Raw genomic sequence first — 24,050 nt, 5'->3', positions numbered from 1 at the left:
TTATTTTAGCCGGGCCGGCTCAGATGATTGGTCGTGCTTTTTACAGTACTACAGCTTCCACAGATGATATGTTTTTATGGATTTTTTGGTCAAAGCATTTAAGATATTCATTGCTATCGGGATGTTAAGAGCATTCCATGGAATATAACAAAAAGTGTATCTCGAGCCGGTTTCTCAAACTTACCTACCCCAACTTTAAAGTGTGAATCTATTACTGCCTGAATCTGCTTTATTGTTTTCACCTTGTTCGGTTAATTTGTTCTTCTAGTTAGCTCAGATTTCATTTCTGCTTTTTAAACTGTAGTATGTGCTCATGTGTTTCATTGTTGGTGGTTAGGAAACTTCCTGAATCTCCTTAATGAAAGGCAGGTTTTCCTATGAATGAAATCTCTGAGCAGAGGACACATGTGTGATACTAAATAGCTTGGCTTCCTCTTCTCTAAGGTTATATTGTTGTGTTGTTATACATTTCAATTCTTATGGTCAAAACAAGTAAACATGTCAATGTCTCAATATATTTCTGACCTGCAAGTTGTGTTCTTTTAGTATTTCAAAATATGATCCTGATTTGAATCTATCGTTCACCACGTGAAGTCTGTAAAATAACCTTATCCTGACAAAAATATACGAGCACATTGAAACCAAGCCACTCTCTGAGACAGTTTGAAAGACAAATGAGTAGCAGGGGAGTGAAAAATGCAAAGCAGATGTTTTTCTCACCGTTTTTAATGGCAGCGAGACATCACTGATGCCATTACAGAGACCTTTTATGGCTTCTTTTAATCCCCTCGGCCTGCCTGAGGAAAGAAACCCCTTGTGGTGCCGAGTAGCCTCTTTACTTCAGAGCAACAATTTGAACCCATTTCCAACTCACTTCCCTAATCTGCCACGGGGTTTTACATGGCTTCCTCTGTAATTATTCTGCCCTGAAATCAAAGGTAAAGAGGCATTAAAATACACCTCTTAGGTAAACACATGCTGCTTATCATGTAGGGCTTGACTCATAGTGTCTTTTGTAAAAAAAAAATACTGCAGTTCGTGCATAGTTTTCCCCTGATGCGACTTATTTTGGTCATTTGGTTCACATTTTCAAACAAAGCAATCACTTATAATGTGATCCAATAAGTACCTTGTAACTCTAGCCCCACATTAACATTTGGAGTGCTAGATTTACATGCGGTGCAGCGCTCGCTGTCTGCTTTCCGCATCAGACCCAACCTGGAAAGCTCCGAGGAGCACTTACAGGGGTCTGGTTAGGGGCTAAAAATGAGGAGGAGATGAACTATATGGCTCCATCCCACAGTCCAACCGACAGTATATCAGCGGAGTCGCAGCCGCTTGGGCGTGTGTGTGTGTGTGTGAACGCTCTACTCATAAATATCTCCCCCCCCCTCCCTCACACCACCCCAAAGGGGGCCTCTCTGATGGTGATGGCGAGAGGATGTCGCTGTCTGGGTGATTGAGTGCTGCTGGTCCTGGCCCTGGGCACATCCCCGCGCTCAGAGCCCGAGAGGGAGGCCCACCGCTGAGCGCCGGCCTGCAGGGACCAGCCTGAAGGCGAGCAGCCGCACAGCAGCAGGAAGTGCCTCTCCTTCTGTCTCTGACACAGAAACACCAACAATAAGACGTTCTGAATCAGCTGCATGTTTCTACTCGAACGTTTTTAATTCCAACTATTCACAAAAGGATGGATACATATATATATAAGACAATAAAGCAAATGATACAATACAAATAGTACAATCATAAGACTTAATGGAGATACAGTGAAATGGGACATCCCGGTAAGCTATCTGAAGTTTAAGAATAGCTGCTCAGAGACTTAACATTGGGCATTTACAATATGTCTTACTAACACATCAAGAATTTGAGGGATTCATGCAATAAATAGAAATGTAGAAAACACCTAGGACTAACCAAATACCCTAAATCCAATGCAAAAACAAATAATAGGTAAGATATTTGAAGCTTTAGAATAGATTCCCAGACACCGAACAAAAAGTATTTTCAATATTTATTACTAAGACGTAATGTAGATGTAGAATTGGAGAGAGTTCATGTAATATTTAGAAACCCTAACCCTAACCCCATTACAAGCTAAAAAACTCATCAGACTAACAAAATGCCCTTAAAATAATCCTAACTACTGATTGGTGCCAAAACATGGCTTTCATCAGTGGAAAACAAAGATAGGTGAGATTTAATAAACACAGACACATCACAAAGGAAAAGAATGGTACAGATGAAATGCATTTTAGTTTTAACTCATTTAGTCCTCAACCATTTACTGTATTTAAGCTTTGACATATTGTATTAACTCTTGCCTTCAAGGCAATTTTATTTATATAGCACCTTTCAGCACGCGACAATTCAAAGTGCTTTACAAAATAAAAACAAAAAAACATTTAAGAATAAATACAGCATAAACACATTATTAGATGGCATTTAAAAACAGATAAGAAATAAATAAATAAACACAGCAGGTACAGAAACATGAATAAGAGGCATACTGCAGTGTGAGTATGAACAGCTCAATTAAAAGCAGCGGCAAATAGATATGTTTTTAGTCTGGATTTGAAAATAGGAAGTGTTTGAGCGGACGTGCACGATTCAGGCAGTTTGTTCCAGATTGTCGGAGCACAATAGCTAAACGCTGCTTTTCCATGTTTAGTTCTTATTCTTGGAACAGAGAGCAGACCCGACCCAGAGGACCTGAGACACCTTGATGGTTCATAGTTGTGCAGGAGATCGTCTGTATACCTCGGTCCTAAGCCATTTAGTGATTTAAAAACTAGCAGTAGTATTTTAAAATCAATTCTTTGGTCGACTGGAAGCCAGTGTAAAGACTTCAGAACCGGACTGATGTGATCCACTCAGCATATTCTAAAGACAGAAACAGATAATGACATTTCTACAGCTTTATCAACCTCGATCCATACAGTACCTGTGAATGTATATTTCACACGTTCATTTATGTATATGTTGAGTCTGTGTGAACTAGCCTTATCTGAACTCACACCCGATCTCTCTCAGTCTCCCTCACCCAGAAATCTGAAATAATCAAGGCGCAGTAATTAGCCTCACTTGCTGCATTGTAATTGGGGGCAGAGGGAGGTTGCTCATTCCATATCTTTTTTTCCCCTGTTTGATAATTGCAGACTTCAGCGCGCCCTCTAATTTTTCCGATGCTCCTAAAGCTCGTTCCCATAGATGCCGATGCTACTTTAATGCAGTGGTTCTTTCATCAGTCATCAGGAGCTCGAGAGAGAGAGAGAGAGAGAGAGAGAGAGAGAGAGAGAGAGAGAGAGAGAGAGAGAGAGAGGAGAGTTCATTTTGGAAACCCACTGTCTATTCCCTTTTTGGGTTTAAGCGCCGTCAGCCTTCCCACTGCCTCCACCATGAGAGCCTTGACACTGTCCAGGTCCGTCCTACTTGGCAAGTGGGAGAGCTACAGAGAAAGGCAGAGTTTATTTCCTGTTCTTGTGAATCATATATCAGTACAATTCCCCTCTGTGCTGTTTGGCAACGGCAGAATGACGGGTGTCATTTATCATACGGACTGAAAGAGGCTGTGGGAAAAGGGATTTGAATTCTTCTGGAAGTGTATGGACTCTCCTTAGTGGTGAATCATTAAACGGAGGAGTTTTTCAACAGGGATATGAGTAACTCCGTGCGCTGGTACTTTGTTCCCATGTCTCACTGGCTGGCTCAATCATTAAATGTCTCAAAAATAAGATTTACTAGTTTTATAAAAATTGTGAAGAGACATGGCATTTAGCTTGTAATTGAGGATGTTGCTCTGCTGAATCCATTTGGCTTTTGGTTTGACGCAATGTTCACGGTCATGCTTTGCAGGAATCCTATTCAAGCTAATTTGAATTTACACAACTTTTGATTAACACTGCATTCGTCAGCTTCTTGTTGTCCTGCTAAGTGATGACATTTCCATCTTCACTTATATTTTCCACTCTCGGTCGGTATTTAAGATTGTGCTTTATAAACATATTGTGTTCCTTTTGGGATTTGTTCCTTTTCACTTGTCAGGGACGGTTACTATTTCCCACACTTTGAATTGGGTGATCAAAGAAAGAGACTTTTGATAGTCTGTCACCGGCTCTTCAAGCTGCACTGGCAGAAATAAACGTGTCAAGCTTTAACTTATACTCACAAAAAAACCCTACTCCTAACCCCTGCTGCTCTAATTGAGTGTTACTCCCAGAAACCTGTGAACACACTTGCAAAAACTGACTGGATCATAAATCAGGCGTCTATAGACAGAGCCTCCCCAAAGGAAATACTGGTTTCCATGAGCTGGCTGGAAATCAACCTTCCCTTTATGATATTTTTGTACCCACCATCCAACCGTTTTGCCTTTTTATCTCAAAGTTAGTTGAAGTCCTCATCAAATGAAAAGTGTCAATAATGTATCGTATAGGGAAATGTGTCTCGGTTTGTTTCAGCTGTCAGCAACTGTTAGCTGTCTCTCATGTGCAGATCACAAAGTTAAATGTGCTGTCAGCAAGTCCTCAGCTAGAAATAGACGTGTTGAGGTTAGCCTGAGAAGCACCGCCACCCCCTGCTGCCCAGCCGAATGTAGATCCATCAAACAATGTGAACACATATCAAATCTGAGCGTAAAGGTGTAATGGAGCACATTTTCAGGTTTCCGAGGTGTTGGAATATGCTATGAAACAAAACGCTACCTTTGGTGTGTCTCTATCTGCATTAATAACACATCTGGTGTTGATGTTATTTGGTAATATTCAGCAGGGAGGATGCAGCAATGCAGAGGCTGGCCTGAGTTATATCTTGATGTTTTCTGAACCCACGCTCTTAGTGCGTGACCTCTCCCTGAGGCCCAAAGTCCCGGGCCGGTATCTTGACATGTTAGCCTGCCACCGCCTGCTAAAGTAGAGTGTAGATGCCCCTGAGGTAAATGAAAACATTTGGTTCTTGCCAGACCTGTTCATGTCTCAGCTGGGCCACATGAGCTGGCAGGTGACGCGTGTACAGAGGAGAATCGGAGACCGCAGCGGTGGCCTACTTCTTTTCTTCCACACAGGCCATGCAGGCCACAACCCAGAAACACAGATGAAAATGTTCTTGGCTCACGACACACTGCGGTGAAACTGACAAAGACTGACCTGCATCCAGGTGAAATTCAGCCTCTGTCTTTGCCTTTCAACGTTTCATTATAGCATATTGCTTCTAGTTCTTCCGCTTTATGTCTTACATTTATGAAATCCCATTGTTCGTGAATTTAAGAGACTGATTTTGTGGCTGTACTTTTCTGATCATCCCTTCTTTTTGTTCTGTAATTTTCGGAAATAGGCTTGACATTGTGTCACCGTCTCGTATCAACATCTGCAATTACCAGACAATCCACACTCAAGTCCCATGGGGGAGTATGATTGCAATTAAAAGTGTGGGGCAAATGTTAATTAAGCGAACTACTTGAAACTGGAAACAGCGAATGTTTAAAAATGTTTTTACTTTTAACCTTGCACTTCTTTTTCACTTCTATTTATGTCTGCAGCCTGGTGCAAATTAAAGTCCAATTTCAGAGACGCTATGAAAGTTCCTTCTTATTTTTTTCATTCCCTGGTTAGGCTCGGAAATAATTTATAACATCTACTACTGATAAAATATGAGGAAAAATCCACTTTGTTGGTATTCACACTCTGCCACATAATGCTGTAAAATGTTTGGATGCTCTTCCCTTGACTTGAAGACTTGTAGTGGATAACACTGCGGCTCGGGTTATTAAATCAGAGGGAATAACAGGCCAACTTCTGGCCATGCTTGTGATTGATGAGCCAAGCTTTATTTGCTGAGGCGGTGTGTTTGTTCCTGTGTAATTGTCTACCAGATGGCTAAGCTAACTGTTCTTAAATGCCTTCAGACCTGCAGGGGTCCTGGGTCTAAACATTTTCCCTGCTAATGACATTATGCCCGCAAACATCTCATGGTTTCTCTTTCCTCTTTGCCTTTCTGATCTCTAATGTTCAGGATCAAAATGGCTTTGCAAGGCATTTAGTTGGAGTTATTGCCTCTGTACGATTCTGTTTTTAATTTGTTCAAAGTAGATGTTTTGAAGTCGCTCTGTTGGTGAACTCCTTTGCGAAAATGAGCCTACTCGAATTTAAAGGGAGATGAGAGAGTTGGGGGGGGGGGCTCCACTCTACCTGTGAGGAGTCAGATTGGAGGAGAAAATGGATCTAGGTGGCAGTGCGAGTCATCAATCACAGCCCCTCAAGGGGAGCTGCAGCTAAAGCTGCTCTGAAGTGCTATCTGTCAGCTGCTGGATCCAGCCGGGGGACCAGAGAGGGGCCGTATCGCCACCCATCAGCTCATACCAGCACACAACTGCCATGTAAACATGTGCAGGTGCTTATGTCAAAATAACCCCTGTCCCAGTTCACAAAGTTACCCATATTTCCAGAAACGATGATTGGGCCTTCTTATTGTGAGGCCGTGTCCTCCTTCTTCATGGTTTTTGTACAAAATACCTCCGGATGCTGCAGTTCCTGTAATAGCTTTTTGATTGTAAACAGCATTGGGTGGTTTATTGTAATTTAAAAGTGAGTGCACTGTGTCTTCTGCTCTCCCCCGTCCCTCCCTTCCCGATTCCTGAATAAAGCCACCAAGTGCTTCTCCGCCAATGTCGAGCCGCGTCTGTCGATACCTCTCAAGATGGATAGTTGTTCTGCATGCTTATTGATTCGGCACAGGCCAGAGATATAAGTATCATTTGTCATTTCTGGAATTATTTGGAGTCCTAGTTAAAACCCAGAGCGGAGGGGGAGATGGCCGTGCCTTGGGGGAGTTGGAGTTGGTGGGGGAGTAGCGAGTTGTCTTAGCTTTGATGAATGACTGCACGGGTTTTTGGTTTTTACTGCAAGCGCCGGGGCCCTTTAGCTGCTATTTGCTTTCACCACGGTCCAAGAAAAACAATGCGATGGTCCAAGGACTGAGCAGCACCGTCCTGTCATGTAGCGTAACGCAGCGAGCAGGGTGGTCCGGCAGAGAGTCAGGGGGCGGGTCTTGGACTCTACATGCTGCTCTTCCTAAAGACCCAGTGGGTTGCATGCCGTCCTGCTGCTCTGTGACGGCCCAGAAACACATGCTATGAATTTGAATATTAAGCATGTAGAATCTACAAAGTAACCAGAAACAGATTGTCCTTGTTCTTAATTTTAAAATAGCATGCAATGGGAAAGGGGAAGGATTTTTTGGTAACAGTAGCTTCAGTGTTTCCCCTGTGACTTTGATTATGTCCTGGTGTGGGCATCGGGCCAGCAGCTGGCTTCATTACTGTATGGATCATCTTTTAAGACCATTTAAGATCAACGAGAGCCATTGTGCACTAATGACAAAGACTCTGAGAAGTTCATTACTCTCAAACCCTTTTGATTCATTCACCTGAACAGCCAGTTCCACTCCTAGATGATCTTTTTTGGATCCAAATTGTTTCTTTTTTTTTCTCATTTTGAAATATGACTTGGAAGTTGAGTAAGGAAAAAGTGTTTAACACAGGAACATGTTTAACAGCAACAACAGAGAAGAGAAGAGAAACCTCAGACACATGAATGACAAGTAATTATTTCCCTTGTCCATCAAACTGTGTTTTGATGCAAGGATGCGATCAAACATGATATTAACAACTTCAAGCCTTCAAATGAAAATGATTCTGAAATCGTGTGAAGCCTCTGTGTGAGCTTTTGTGTTGCCCTGCAGCATGAATCTTTCATAAACATGCACAAACGCATGAACACACACACACAGAGAGACACACACACTCTGGGCAGGGCAGAGTTTTGCCTGACCAATATTATTGCCACAGCTCTTCAATGCGAGATGACCATTGTGTATTCATTTCCATTTTAGCTTGCCAAAATGTCTTCTCACAGCAGGAGAGAGATAGAGAGAGAGAGAGTGACAGCTTTGTGTGTCTTTCAGTTATTCTTCGGTGAATATCCCAATACGCAATGGGCTGACCAACTGCCCCCAGCCTCCCTGTATAGGCGTCCAACAGGACGGTGCTCCAAGCCTACTATAGTCTCATAATTTGTCTTATTCTCACATGGCCTGATCAGAATCTCTGTATCTTAAATATAAAGAACCATCTCATTATAACCAGTTTAATCACAATCAGAATCGAGTTTATTGCAAAGTACGTTTGCCAGGTTTGCTTTGGTGTATGGTGGTGCAATCATAAACACCAATAAGTTGTAAGAGAAGGTCAAAAACGATTATAAAACGAAAATATAAAGAAATAACTATACTTATATATAAGTATTTACACTAAATCTAAATCTACAAAATAAACTTAGCTATTTATTGTCATGTATTTAATGTACTAACTGTAGTATATAATATTTTAAAGTGGAGGGCTGTGCAGAAATGTGCAAAAATATAACAATAAGCCGGGTTTAAAAAAATATATATATAGTTAGAATTATTCAAATCAGTTACAGTGATATGCTGTAAGTATAACATTTAGCTTGCTACAGTAGGTCATGAAAGAGAGTAGTTGCATTAGTAGGGCAGTCTTCTCCATTTTGTTTGAGGACAGACAACAGAGGCCCGGCTTAATCCCTTTGGAGAACTAGTGCATGAATTGATATATCCTGCTCTCCCTCCGTGTGTCTCCCCTCTTGCTAATGTCTTTCCTCGAACTTGAACAAACAGCCTGTGCGTGTAGGACACATAAGACAGATGTTTAGGATTACTTTCACCTCATTGCTCTATTGTGTGCACTTTAAGGGAGCTCAGCTGATGTGGAATGCCACTCATTCAGCCTCCGCGCTCCTACAGGGCTCCCCCTGTTTATCAAAGTGCCATCTGCACTCAAGACGGAACAACACCATTTTTTAAGAGTGGGGGGATATGAGTCAACGGCATGTTAGTTTTTAAAGCAAGGGAAGACAAATCTAATATTGCTCTTTCTCCTAATGTTTAATGGTGTTTATTAGGATAAGGTTTACTTTATTCATCCCAATTCGGGACATGTTTGGCATGTTAACACATTAAGGCATTGCACATCATTTGAAAATGAAAAAGAGTCGAAAATAAACAAACATCGATAGAAACATCTCAAAATAGTCAATAAAACAAAACAAAAAAGTTAAGAGCTATCAAGGTGTTTGACAGAAAGCCATATTCATACCACCACTTATAAATGTTGAAAAACACATTTCATGTCCCCCCGCCCCCTTTGACATTTTAAGTCTTTAAAAAGTATGTGTTTTCTATAAATGTTTACATGGACTGCCATGTCCCCCCCACCCCCCCCCCCCCTCCACAGAAAACACACGGGACGCTGCACTAGGTCAGAAACCAGAGGAGACTGTGAGGTCCACCGTAGACGGACCACTTTTGGACAAAATGTCCTCTCCATTAAAGGCAGCTCATTGTGGAATAGCCTCCCAACTGAGACACGGGATTGTCTCACTCTCAATAGCTTCAAAGGTCGACTTAAAGAATGGTTGAGAAACAAATAGACGTGCAATCACCGCTAAATGCACTTTAACACAGGGGTATCTCCTCTTGCACTTTAGGTAGCTCTTGTATCTTCTCTTGCACTTTATATGTCGTAGCTGCTACATTGTACTGCCATGTGGTAAATACTTGTGTGTGCAGCTCTTGTTCTTCCTGCATATCATGTATTTATTTTTGCTATGTTTACCAATGTCATGTTCTTATATGTTGTATGTCAGGGACTACGGATGGAAATTAGCTCAAAGCTAAAATCCGGCATGTTTACGTTTTAAAGCATTATTTGTTTTAAATGTTCATCAATGTGCACTGTCCTTCTTCAAATAAACGATTAAATGAAAAAAAAAAATACATACATATTGACAGTGAAAGACTATCCGTCAAATACACACGATGAAGGACCAAATTATAGCTAACACATTTAAAAGTAGCATATTAGTAAATTAAATGTGCAATACTACATTAAATATAGATGTTATAGGTGCAGTGTCCAGTGTAAAACCAACATGGTGTCCTCTGTAACTGAATACTATTAGTGTGTGTACAAACTCCTATTTTTTTGTATTTTAAATAAATAAATCTAGCCTCTTGTTTCCCGGCCCCCCATTCGTCTCAGTTGATATGTGTGTGTTTACAGATGTAGAAACAAATGGCCCAGACCCACATTGATATTGTTGAGGGGTGACATTATCTTTTAGCAGAGCACTTATCTAATCTGGCTGCTGTGGGAAGCAGAAGGAAGTGGCTATGGGACAGAGGCCGGGGATACTGCATCTTTAATTACCATTGATATCGCAATAGAGAAGAGAGGGATGGAGGAACATAGCCAGCGGGTGGGGAGGGAAGGGGGTAGAACGAGGAGGGAGGGGGGGGAGTTGAGAGAGGGAGAAGACCCGTGTTCACTTTTTAATTAAGGCTCCGTAGTGTAACTCGTCAATGTACATTATTGGAAGAATGAACGTCAATGCCATTGCTTTTTCTCCCCCTCCTTTATCTCTGTCAATGATTCAAAGACATGATTTATGGTTCGTCTCCGTCTTTCAGGATCATCCATCAAGCGCTGGCTCTGCCGCAGCGCCACCCGTTGTAAATCATTCTGAAAGCCTGTCACTCATTTCCATTAACCGTTCCTCTGTCGCTCTGGTCTCCGCCTCCCCTCAACCTCCTTTTTTCTCCCCCTCCACCCTGACTCTCTCCTCCCCCTCGGTGCACAACCTACAGCCACGCAGGGTATCAGTTCCGTTCCGCTGCTTCGTCCGCCTACCTTCTTTTCAATAAATTAACCACTTTCTCCCATGCAATGAATAAAAAGGCTCTGCACTCGCCTTGCAGTTGGCACCTACTCCTCTTCCATTACAGCTGAACACCTTACAAATGTCACGACGCCGACTCGTAGGCTAAATGAGGATATAGCACAGAGAAAATATTTTTGTTGCACTGACTTCTCCTGTGGCAGTATTTGAAGAACTTTGATATGTTTGCAGTGTGCTAATGAATATACACCACACATATAGGCCGCTGCGTCTAGTTTTTATTATGTTTCCTTTAGTGTAGGCGACATGAGGATAATTTACCATATTTTTAACACACTATAAAAGACCATGTGCGTAGGTGTTCACATTGTTTCTTTTGTGCATTCATTCTGGGACTGTATTTAACTTTAACAACCAATGGAAACAATATTATACTTGTAATTATTCCATGTAGTAAAAGCACACTAAGTGGGCTTTAAATGCTGTTGATTTTCTGTCAATTCTACCAGAAGTTTAATTCAGACGCTCAAACAATGACTGCAGTCTTTAACCAGTTTTTATAGAAACAGGTCTTATGAACAGAAATAATTGGCTCAATGGAGTGACTGTCAATCTCTTACAATGGTTGATGTGCCTGCTCTTGGGGAGCCCAATTCACTGGCTTCTCTTTTCATTCTAATCAACATCTAGATATCAACACAGCAGAATACCCACAAACAGCAGAAAGCCTGTTTTGAGGGGAAACTTTCAACTATTGGTTGCCAACACATTTCACTATTTGGGCAGCCATTGTTCTCGGAATGGGCTGTCAAAGTGACAATGCGCAGCAGGCAAATCCAGAAGTTTGCACTTTTCAGAAAGCAGCGGGCCCTAATCATTTTGCGGAGGACACTTGACAACACATTTGCCATTAAAATGAATCTGAATAGGAGGGTGCGAGGCTGTTTTGAAGCCTTCCTGCCTCACTTACTGTTGCTCGTCTTGTCCCACAGAGCTGCAGGTTTGGCGGGCTTGCTTCTCTCCCTTTATGCTTGCCATGAAGCCGCCTTTGGTCCCAGTAGAAACTGACAGTACCACGCTTCAGCTGCAAATTCACTCTGTAGCCTCATTGTATTTAATGAAGGGAAAAAGTGGCAATCTAGTATTAATGAACTTGGAATGTAAAAAAATGCCTTCCTTTGCTGAAAACTGCATAAAACTGCTTGTACAAGGAAAGCTTTTGCTGGAGCCCGTCCAGAATCTAATGAAAGATCCATAGAGGGACAGCGCGGACGGGAAGACTTAGTGAAATGCAGATTGTTTTAATAGAATACACACAGTCTCTTCCAGCTGCTCTATCAGATTCATCTAGTCCTGACCTTGATGGAGGGCTGTTGTTGTTTGGGAGGGCCAGTGTTTAGGGTTCATGAAAGGTTTATGATGCAGGGACTGTATGTACTGTATATACGTGTACTGATCTCAGGGGAAGACTAAAAGGTACACAGTCAGTGGAGCAGAGTGTGAAGGAGACTTGCCACAGGCTTTCTTTGGTACTTTGAAGAGGACATTTATGCTTTTGGGGGTTCTCCTTTTCCTACAGTGTGTTGGACTCCTTTGTTTACTTCTGGAACATCGTGACATCACTATGCAACACTCGCACTTCTATTCGCCAGCGCTCAAAAACATTGTACGTGATAGGCTTAGAGGCGGGACTTCTCTAAGCGGTTGACTAATCACAACAGAGCCGGCCAGCTAACCAATCAGAGCAGACTGGGCTCTGGTTTCAGACAGAGGGTGAAAAGAGGCATAAGCACAGGCAGTATGAGAACAATAAAGAGCTTTTTGAACATTAAAGCATGTAAACATGTCACAGTAGAGACACTACATACAAATATGAACCTGAAAATGAGCATAATATTCTCTGTTTAACGAAGAAATGTACAATTGAAAACATAATCCTAGATATATCCCTTCAAATGCAAAATTAAACCACATCATAATGAAGTAAATGATTAAAGCATCAGGCAGTGATTGATTTGGAATAGAAAAGCTTTTTATGAGTTGCACGTTAGGCGTGTGTAGGCCATCATACCTTTCACTCTGCATCTCATAAAACTAGAACAAAGGCCTTATGTGTGCGAGGCAGTGGTCCTTTAAACGATGGCCCACTTTCCTCCCTGCTGCCACACAAACATTCCTGACTGACATTCAATCAGGGAAATTTGAACCAAAGCAAGATGGTCTTTTATTAGTACCGCCCTGTTTGCTCGACTGGTCAGCTCCAATATGCGCGGCGGTTTGAGTGGCGTACTGTAAGATGATGGGTTCACTCTCTGATAAGGGTGAATGAGGGGTAAACTGCTATTCTGCAGAAAGGAACCATCAGACCTCATCATGTCGCTCCTGGAGAGCCGTGTCACGAGCTCTTCAGAAACCGAGTGACAGAGCGGCTCCCCTCCTGCTCGAGGAAAATACACTCGGAGCTGAAGCCGGCCTGCTTCTGCTCCGCCAACTGGAACTTTGTATCAGTCAGGCCAGAAAAGATCATCTGTAATCTCACAAATATACACTGCGGCTTTTAAGCCTCTTCAGTTGTAACGTAATCCTACATGCTCGCCAAAATTGTTTATATTTGCCTTTCCTTGTTAGCAGAGGAGCACAAAGAGGAAACAGCCATTCTTTGTACAGTATATTTTACGCATCGTATACCAAATAGAACAAAATAAGGGTTATTCAGCTGTTGGGGTTTGTTCAGCCAAATCACACAAATCAACATTTGATTACTTATATTTTGTTGTTTCTAGCAATGCAGATAGTTTTGAGATATCTTCTATCTAAGTGGAGTGCAATCTTAGTTTCAGCACAGCGATTTGCAGTTATACAAAACGTATTCATACTGTTCACTCAAGTAAAAGTAATATTACAATTGAACTAAGGCTGCTGAGGTATTAGCAACACAACGTACTTCAAGTCTCAAAATTAAATATATTTTGCCTGATCAATCCTATTAGAGTTGTCTGATCAGATGTTTGGGAAATCATTATTGCTACATTTACATTGAATTGGTACTTTAATTACATAGTGTGTTGAACCCGAGGTAAATGCTTCATATACAACTGGCTAATTTAATCTATAACATGACATCGTATTTTGATTACGATTAAAATGTTTTATGGTCCTTATGTCAAATGTGTAGTTTCAGCTGTCAAATAATAATACTTTTTGTGATAGTGTAATTAAAGTAAATTGACATGAAACTTGTACGATACTTAAATGAATGTAGGTACAGTAAGATACTTTCCTTCCCTGCTGATGTAAATAAAAAACAGTAGGTACAACTATACATTGTAATTAATTACAAACAGCATAGTTAAAGAAAATCCACATTTATTTAGTTGATAATGTTCAGTTATAGTAAACATCTTCCGAGAAGCGGCAATTTAATTGTATGTTTATTATTTAGGATGCAGTAAATAAAAGTAAGTTCATATATGTGTGAGGTTTATGTTGTGGCCACTGAGTGTGTAATATATAATATAGGTGAACAACCCTTTAAAAAACGACCTACCTACTTCTGGTTTCATCCATGTGAACAATAGTATCTCACTCACAGATAGATAATTTCCTCCTGGCTTTGTGCTGCTGGTCTGGAGAGGGTCTAGCAGACAGGATGGGCGTGTTGTGTGTATAATTGTCTCAGCCGGTGCTGTTAGGGGGCCCTTCGGTGAGATGCAACACCCACCGACTGCATGTGATGTGGCGGCTGTGGCACGTTCAAAGTGATGACTTTAGGTGCTGGGGTGCAGATTGCAGTGCTCTCCCACCGCTCACTTCCAATTAGGCACCGGGCCGACTGATGCGTCTCGGAGCAGAAGCTTCTAGTGGGCATCAAAAGGAGCAGCGTCGCTCGGTGACATCACGGAGCTCCTGCAGCTTCATGCAGGGCAATCAGATGTGGCTCAGTAATATCATGATTAGCGTTCATACAAAGACAGACTCATAGAAATGTGTACAATTGCATAGAAAGTAGCCCAGGCTGCCTCCCTTTGGAGATTCCTTTGTGTTTGTTGCTGTGCTTCCCAAAGTTCTCTGTGTTTTTAGCTAACAGAATGTTGGTTGTGAAAACATTTTTGATTAATTGCCATAATTATTGTGATCATTTTTGCCCAAATGAACAGCCAGATGGCAGGATATGGTGTCATATTTGCGATCTTCTCATTAATCTGGCTCTCGGTCCATCTGAGCACATTGTGCTGTTTGCTGTGTTCACAATCTGTCCTCGAGTTGTCCGCGTCTTTGTTGGAGATGCGAGTTTTCATTTGATTATATTAGACTATAAAATATTAAAGTTGAGGGCGTATGAAAGCAAGGCATTTATCTGCATGAATAGCTTGTGTTTAGTGAAGTACGTAATGTGCTTTAGGTAACATCTCCTTCATGCATACAAAAATGAACATGAGTGTTTCCGTCTGATGGTTTTGTAGCGAAATCCTCAGGAAGCTCCAACAAACCACTTTTTCGGTGCTTTTTAACCCCCTTTTTCATTATCTAACTTATGTATGGTGCTTTTTATTTTTACCAGAATGTGTATCACAATACTCTTGATAACAATGTGATAGACTGAGTTACATTGTGTCTGCAGAGTCTTGAGGACTATTAAGAATGTCATTTAAAAGTGTTGGAATGAAATAATGGACCAGGTGGGAGCTAACGACACATTCCTATTTTTAAAAGCGAGTCAAAAACTATTTAATTCTGTGATATCAATTAACCTCCAGACAAATGTTGTCAAAGGGAGCAGTCTGAATGTGATTGTTCTCTATTTACTCTGCATTGTCCTTGGGCTCGAGGAGACTGATTCCTGACATGGAACAATGAAGAGAGAAGTGTTTACAGATCTTTACAGATGGCTCCGGGGCTCAGAATTAGCTCCTTGCAATATCTCAAGTGATTCGGTTCAGTCTTAACTTCAGATGTGTCATCAAGACTATCATCAGGATGTCTGACAATGTATCCGTTTGATCTTGACGTTCACTTCTCACCGTGTTCGTCAGATATCACTGTCAAATATTAAACCTCGTGACATGTGTTTCTCATTCTAATGATAGCTCACTGAAGAAATCACAATCACATCATGTCGGCTTTCAGAAACACTTCTTTCTGTTTCCAACGTTGCAAAACTTTGGAATTAGGGTTTGTACATCATGTACTTTCCCACTGACATTTCACACCTATTTATAACAGCAGATAAGCACGGTGACTAAGTGTTTTTTAAATTAACGGACAATTCATTGAACACATTGCTTACATGTGAGTGAAAACACACCATAGTTATTGAGACAGACTAGAGATTGCTCAGTGATCCTGAACGTGGAACGTTCTCCGCCTTTACAGCAGGCCTCCTTTTTTTATTCTCGTCTTTTCCTTTTTTTTTCTAACATGGCATAAATCCGGGAGATGAAAATGTCATGGAGCAGGTTCATTTTGCAAAGAGGTTTTGATTGCCATGCGCGTGTAATTGATTGTTCCAAGGACAGGGGGAAATCTAGAAATGTCATAACAGTCCTGCTTAGGTTGGTCCCACCACAAGGCAATCAATGAGAAGTAAAAAGAGATATTGATTTGCGAGCAGCAAAAACTGTAGCTTGAGACAACCGGAGAGCGCTGGGGAAAGTGGCACAGACGTGCAGACCTGTCACTGGCACCTATGAATTACCCAATCTTCTCTGAAGATAGTGTTACCTCGGATACTCACAAAGTCCTGCGCTGGGTATTGCAGCTGTCCATTAGCTAAGCTCCTCAGGCTGCTAACTCTCCCTGGCTTGTCAGATTAATGAAGGAAATGTTGACCTTCCAGGGGATAAATGTTGACGTTCTCAAATTTACAAAAGTTCCTACTGACATGTTAACATTGGAACCTGAACGCCCTTTTACAGCGGGCACACAGATTTCCAAAATGATTGACACATTTTGAATAGACTCACTTACACAAGGGAGAAGGGATTGTGTACTCCAGGAAGATACTAATGCTCGAAGTTGAGTTGTAAATATATTGTCGTGTAAGCATTTAGCAGCAATCCAGTTGGACAGCTGCTGCCTCAAATGTAGCAGTATATGTAATGTACTGTTTCCTATGCTGGTTTCTCTAGATGCAAGGGGAAAAAGCCTTTTGGCTCAGAAATAGACTTCTGTAAATCTAGGCCTTGCTATGCCAAGAGTCTGCTCTAACGGATAAAGGTTATAAACACTTCAACTGCCTGATTTATGATGGACACCTCAGGTTTTTTGACCTTTGCATATCTCTGTCTGAAGATATACATTTGTAGTGACACAGATTGGAGGTTTTACAGCAGTTTATGACATGCTAAATCTCAGGCAAGGCATGCCAGCCTCTTGTTTTGTAAGGCTAGTTAGACTGGGAGTTGCCTTGCTTGGACTCACAGACAATATTTTCAAAGCAGACAGTAAGTTGTAAAAAATGTGCCTGAGAACAAGCAGATTCTGCTCTACCCTTTTTACTGTTAAACGGTGATCCACCAGTTCTTTTAACATTGACTTTTTCCTATGGCCTATCCCCATTTCATTCTGTATTCTTAGCAAAACTTGTTTCAATGAACTTTTCAAAGGTGTTGGCATTGTCCTTGAATATGCTCTTGTATGAGAATAAGGCAGCCTGGCATGGCAGCATTACAGTGGTTAGACCAAAAGCATGGTTACACATGGTGTGAGAAGCGGAGTAAGACAGAGTTGTGGATATCTTGGAGTGATCCCTGCCAGAAGGTTAATTGGAGCCTCTGGATATCTGATACTTAGGGCATCTGATAGAACGGCGTCGAACAGCAGGAAGGGCAGCTGTTAATCTCGGTCAATTCCATCCTCAAATACCACGATAAGACGTAAACATTAACATTCAAATTGAACTACATGTAAGTGGTCATTTCCAGGAAAACAGTTTCTCCGTCTTTGTGAAACTCACATTTATCTTACACATCGGGTAGGCGAAGCATACATTTGGGAGTTATAAGCTACATCAAATATGCAGGAAATGGTCTTTACTGTATATGATGGTGCATACCAGGATTTTAGCCATTTCTCACTGGACTGGAAAAATGCTCATCTCCCCACTTTGGTCTACGCTCTTCCCAGTCCTTTAGTTTTAGTGACGACTTTGAAGAGAGAGGACATCAAGTTGGAGCTTGTCATAGCCATTGGTGTTCTCCTTCACTGTGAATACTAGATATAAGACTATAAATAAAACATTCCTGTGTGCTCTTGACAACTCTCTCCCTGAGCATCAAGGGTGTTTTGGAGGCCATCACCGATCTCGGTTGGCCAATCAAACCATCTCTCTTGCGGTGGATCAAGGTCACAGCACACCGGGGCTCTTGGGTGCGAGTGTGTGTGTGCAGGCTCTTGTTCACGAGGCCCCATTGTCCATGTTTGTTTTGAAAGTCCGAATCCCATCTCCATCCATTAGCTGGCAGGCATTCACCTCCAGGGTTTCTCTTGAGGCACTTGTGAAATATTGATAATAAAAAAAGTTTTATTTTCCGAAGGCAAAAAAAGGGGAAGACATTCTATGGGCTGCCCAGTGTGGGACTCCTGAGTGCTCGTCTTCAGCCATCCCCCTCGTGGAGTGCCCTCTATTCAGGAGAGAAATATTAACCACATGAAATGCATAAGTGCCTGGACAGGGTTGTTATGTCCTATTCATATTTAACTCAGAGCACATCTGCCACGTCTCTCCCAAAATGCACATTTCCAGCATGCCTATGAGGCGTAAAAGATCTTGGATATGTGACAGCACTGACAAACTGTATTTATGGCAGAATGTCTTCAAAAGATATGCTAACATTGGCTGTGATATTGTTGTGTGGGTTGCTGGATGTTTAGATTCTAAATAATCAGAAATAGTTATTGCCAGAAGAGGACACTTTAATCATCTGTGGCTGTGTTCATATTATGTCGTGCAAACCCTGCAGCCACATGAAAAGCCCCGCTATGCTGAGTCAGAGTTCCCACTAATTGGATGATGGGAACTGTGTCAATTAGAAATACTGTTGTTTAATTATCTGTTAATTGAAGCAATAATGTTTGTGTTCTATGAGTTGAGAGAATGAACAGGTGAATAATGAAAGAAGTAATTGCTGTTTATGACACTGTCAGGGAAAATATAATGACGTGACAGATTGCCAGTAATTCTTTGAATCTGTTTTTTAATGGTGTCGTTTTTTACACTGATAATTAAATCAGCTTTTTTTACACAAGTTAGATCAACATAATCATCAGCATCACAATCACATTTGCAACATATTTTTTATTTTGCTTAATGGCCACATATCTAAAGAAGTTGTCTGATCTCTTTTAAGTCAATATTTTGTATGTATTAAGACTAGTTTGCGTTAACACATTTCTAACATGTGGTTTCAGGGAAGCTGAAATGTTATCCAGAACGGAAGGCTTTCATTTTCATTGCAGTTTTGGGACATCCATAATCACTATGGAATCGGTCATTTACAATAACACTTAGCAGGCCCCAGAAGAATCAATTCCCTTTTGTCACTCAGTGGCCAATGATTGTTGTAAACATCTCAACTTGAAGCCAGAAAAAACCTTGGCCACAGCACTAAGTCAATGGCCTGTCGTGAATCACATGGTGCCGTTACACCAGCAGCAGCAGTCTGTTAGTAAAAACATTACGTCCAGTCTACTCTCCAACCTCCCAAGGCACAACATAGACACCATTATGTTGTCCTTAAAGGCCTCCGTGACTTATACTTCACAAAAAAACAATACTTGACGCATGAAGATTTTGTAACTATTGTATCTTGTGAATAACTTTTCCTCGACTTCTTTTGACATAGTGTATTAATCTCTTTTCTCTCTTCCATTTCCAGTGTATGAAGATGGTGTTCTTCAGGATCCCGTTCCTGAGGAAGACGGCGAGAACGACACTCAAACTGAAGAGGAAGGCTCAGAGAAGGCCAGCCCCAAAGTGTCCGAGGACAGAGAGCTGGACAACAAGAGCAACAACACTTTTAGCAACCAGAACTCACCCATCAGTGTCCTTTCCAATCAAGAAGCCGAGTTAGAGTTAGTGTCACGCCTTAGCGACACCAGTGACAGACTCTCAGACTTCAAAACCTTCTCGCCACCTGTGAGCGAGAAGGATGACAAAAGTCTCAGCTCTAAGCATAAAGAGGAGACGGGCGGCAGCTTGGAGAAGATGAGGGCGGCGTATGCAAACTTTCTTTCTGATTCTTACTGGACAGGGATAGGGATGGACTTAAAAATTGGCAAAAGCGCCAGCAAAGCCAACTGTGACAGAAAAGCCAACTGTGACAGAAAAGCCAACTGTGACAGAAAAGCCAACTGTGACAGCACCAAGACTGAGTTTGACTGGCACCAGGATGCACTCTCCAAGACCCTGCACCACACACTCTCCCCAAAGCCCACAGCCAAACCTAACCTCTTCAGCTCCGTCCACCTGTACAGGCAAACCACTAAACCCTGTGGCTCAGGGTTCACAGGGGCCAGCCGATTTCGTTGTAAGGATTGTAGCGCAGCCTATGACACTCTTGTAGAGCTGACGGTCCACATGAGCAAGAGTGGACACTACCAGGACAACAACCACGGCAAACAGAGTAATTCCTCTGGTTCGTCCTCGAAATCCAGGAAACGAAACTTGCACGATATGGAAGGAAAAGAGGATGCGCAAAAAGTTTTGAAGTGCATGTTCTGTGGCCACTCTTTTGAATCACTCCAGGATTTGAGCGTCCATATGATTAAAACTAAGCATTACCAAAAAGTGCCTTTAAAAGAGCCACTCCCAGTACTCACATCCAAATTATTGCCACCATCCAAGAAACGGGGCTTTGAGACGGTGAGACCTTGCTCCCCTGACTCCACCACTGGTTTATCCGGCTACACAGAGGCACAAAGGGCCGCAGCCATTTCAAATGCTACCAACAATCGCTACGGCTATCAGAATGGAGCGAGTTACACCTGGCAGTTTGAGACTTGCAAGTCTCAAATTCTCAAATGCATGGAGTGTGGAAGCTCCCATGACACCCTTCAGCAACTCACCACGCATATGATGGTTACTGGACACTTCATCAAAGTCACAAACTCAGCCTCGAAAAAGGGTAAACAGTTAGCCCTTGACCCCTTGGCCATTGAAAAGATCCAGAGTTTAGTTGAGCCTGCTGTTAGTTACACAGAGGGAGAAACGGTGCCTCCGAAAATTCCCTCCCCCGGGAGTGTTGAGAAAGACGGCCAGGGGGAAGGTACATCAGAGAAAATGGAAGAAACTGAAACTAAAGATGACAAGCAAGAGAGTGAGGATCAAAAGGCAGCCAATGGGGCTTTTAAGTACCCTTATCTCCGTGAGGAGGATCTTGAACAGGACTCTGGGGGAGGAGGGGACATTCTCAAATCTTTAGCCAACACAGTGGCCTCTGCCATCAATAAAGCTCAAACAGGAACACCGAGCTGGAGTGCCTACCCGAGTATTCACGCTGCCTATCAGCTCTCTGGCCTCATCAAAAGAGCGCCTCTCTCTCCATCCCCCCCCTCTCAGCTAAAGCAGACATTTAACCACAAGCTGAGACCGATTGCCCCCAAGGGGAAGTCATACCACAGGGCTGCGGGAGTGGAGGCTCCCCAGGGACAGCATCAAAATGTGGACATAAAAAAGGAAAAGGTTGGGATTAGTGATGGTAAAGAAAGTCAGAATACTAAGTTTGATCTGTTGGAGAATGATGACAGCGATTGTCAGGATGATTCCTCTTCCTCTTCAAAGCTTGATGCAGACTGTATGAATGAAGGGAGCGATGCGATCAAAGGGAAGATGAGCCCAGATTTCTCTGACAGAGGCAAGACACCGAGCCCCTCTGCCAGCAATGGACGCAGCGCTACTTCAGAGCCTCTCAGTGACACTCAGTCTCTCCTTGGCATAAACCCTCTTAGTGCTCTGCAGTCTGTTCTTAACAATCATCTGGGCAAAGCAAATAAGTCCAATAACTCAAGACTAGATCAACTCACAGCTCACACCCAGTCTATTTTTGCTGACCTTAACCGTAGCAGCGAGAACCAAGCTTTAATGCTTGGTAATGCGATGAGAAAAATACCCGATAACCCCTTTCTATTCGTCAGTGAGGACCAACCGATAGACCTGACGAAATCCAAACACAGCAAGTCGAGTTCCTCTGTACTTCAGCCCTCCACCCCCATGCCACAGAAATACGCTCTGTCTGACATCGCAGATATGTTGAAAGTTCTTCCAAAAGCCACAACGCCGAAATCTTCCATACCGTCACGGATCCCGTCGATGAAGCTGGAATCAGACGTCAGGCACTTTGAGGACATGTCTCCCGAGGTTTACTCCGTCCACAAGCGTAAAGGCAGACAGTCGAACTGGAACCCTCGGCATCTTCTCATCCTGCAAGCCCAGTTCGCCTCCAGCCTCTTCATGACCTCTGAGGGGAAATACCTACTCGCGGACCTCGGCCCTCAGGAACGGATGCACATCTCCAAGTTCACCGGATTGTCCATGACCACCATAAGCCATTGGTTAGCAAACGTAAAATACCAACTGCGGAAAAGTGGAGGGACCAAATTTCTGAAGAACATGGACACCGGTCACCCCATCTTCTACTGCAATGACTGCGCCTCCCAGTTTAGGTCACCCAACCAATTCATTTCCCATCTGGAGTCCCATCTCGGGTTCCTACTCAAAGACATGGGCCAAATGCCGGTAGAGCACCAGAAGGACGAGCCAGAACTGTCGAAGGCCCTCAGCGTCAGGGCCTCCGACGCTCTAGTCACAGACGATGACATTGAATCAAAGTTCAGATGTAAGCTCTGCTGTCGGACATTTGCGAGCAATCACGCAGTCAAACTCCATTTGAGTAAAACTCACAGCAAATCCCCTGACAACCATTCACAGTATGTGGAAATGGACAGGGAGTAGTTTTTCATATTATTGCCACTTTTTGTTTCTTTTTCTTACTTTTTTTATTTAATACACTGGTCAGATATTTCAACCATTTTTCAATTAGTGTAGTGTGCATCATTTGAAACATTTCATGGAGTACAGCGAAGACACACTGGTTAGAAATGGTATAAGGTTAACTAAGAGATACTTTTGCACCCTGCTCAAATGCATCACCAGTAATTAAGTGTATTACTGCTTGAAGAAACATAATTGCTGATGTTTGCATGCAATAGCCCTGGCTATGACTACTATTTATTTGTATGATATGTCAAGTTTCAATTGTATTTCAAAGACAAACATAATTAACTAATTGTACTTTACAACTTCTGTGATACAACACACCTGCATAAACGTGCAGCTGTTCAAACAGGTAGCCCGACACATGATAACACACACGCAGAACTGTACAGTGTATTGCTATGTAAAGATGTTTTGTGTTGAAATGATTGAAGATTAAAAAAAAAAAAGCACTTTAATAAATGTTTAATCACCAGTTTAGACTCGGAATCTGTACATGACTCAAAGATAATTAGACAGTTTGGAAACAAGGATATTTCACATGTAAATATATTTTAGAAGAATAAAAAAAACAGTGTGTTTCATGCAACAAGGATAACAGCAAGACAGATGATACCTGTGATACCTGCACCTTTTTTTACTTATTCAAATAAAGAGTTAACATTTGATAACAGCCTGTATATCTTTTTTCTTCCTTTAATGTTTGTTTACCAAGGTACTAGCTTGATTTTTTTATTTTTTTTTATGATTATTACCAGCTAATCATTTAGATGAGTGTTTTAAAATGCTTACCGACTGATGAAAAGAAGGACGATAATGATCTATATTATACCAATGCATTGTAATAGCGTTATGCAAATATCTGTAAATATCAAAAGATACGTTTCCTGATTATTTCCAAAGAAAGTTTCCCAATAAAACTATAGGTTTTTTGTATAATAATTCATTACTACTGAAATCTAAAAAAAATCCGAGAACAGAAGGTCACACACATTTGAAATTTGGCTACCAGCAAAATATACAATTGGAGATGTATGGAGCCAAATATGAACAATAATAACGTAATAATTCATTTACATTAACCTGGATGTGAACCAAGCCTTTCTTTCTTTCACCAAAACAATCTATATTTTTATGTTTGAAATACCAAATGATTGCTTATTTCGAGCAAACTTCTCAGGGAATAATCAGGAAAATCTTCAGAAATGACAAACCCATAATATAAAAAGTTTCCCACGTATCTTATATTTAATTTTACAATTCCTCCAGCATCTATTGCATGCTTTTAAATCCACGGAGAACCTCAC

At 41.8% G+C, this 24,050-nt stretch overlaps 1 protein-coding gene across 1 annotated transcript; it reads left to right on the top strand.

Moving 5' to 3' along the window:
* Positions 1 to 19,628: 19,628 nt before the first annotated feature.
* On the top strand, positions 19,629 to 23,306 carry tshz2 (teashirt zinc finger homeobox 2). Its single transcript, XM_010788660.1, has one exon. The coding sequence runs from the start codon at positions 19,957 to 19,959 to the stop codon at positions 22,699 to 22,701; it is 2,745 nt and encodes a 914-aa protein (XP_010786962.1). The 5' UTR covers positions 19,629 to 19,956; the 3' UTR covers positions 22,702 to 23,306.
* The last annotated feature ends 744 nt before the right edge of the window (positions 23,307 to 24,050 follow it).

This window comes from Notothenia coriiceps, unplaced genomic scaffold (genome assembly GCF_000735185.1).
Source record: "Notothenia coriiceps isolate Sejong01 unplaced genomic scaffold, NC01 NC01_scaffold00032020, whole genome shotgun sequence".
NCBI classification, from domain to species: domain Eukaryota; kingdom Metazoa; phylum Chordata; class Actinopteri; order Perciformes; family Nototheniidae; genus Notothenia; species Notothenia coriiceps.
This window is presented reverse-complemented; position numbering and strand designations above follow the sequence as displayed.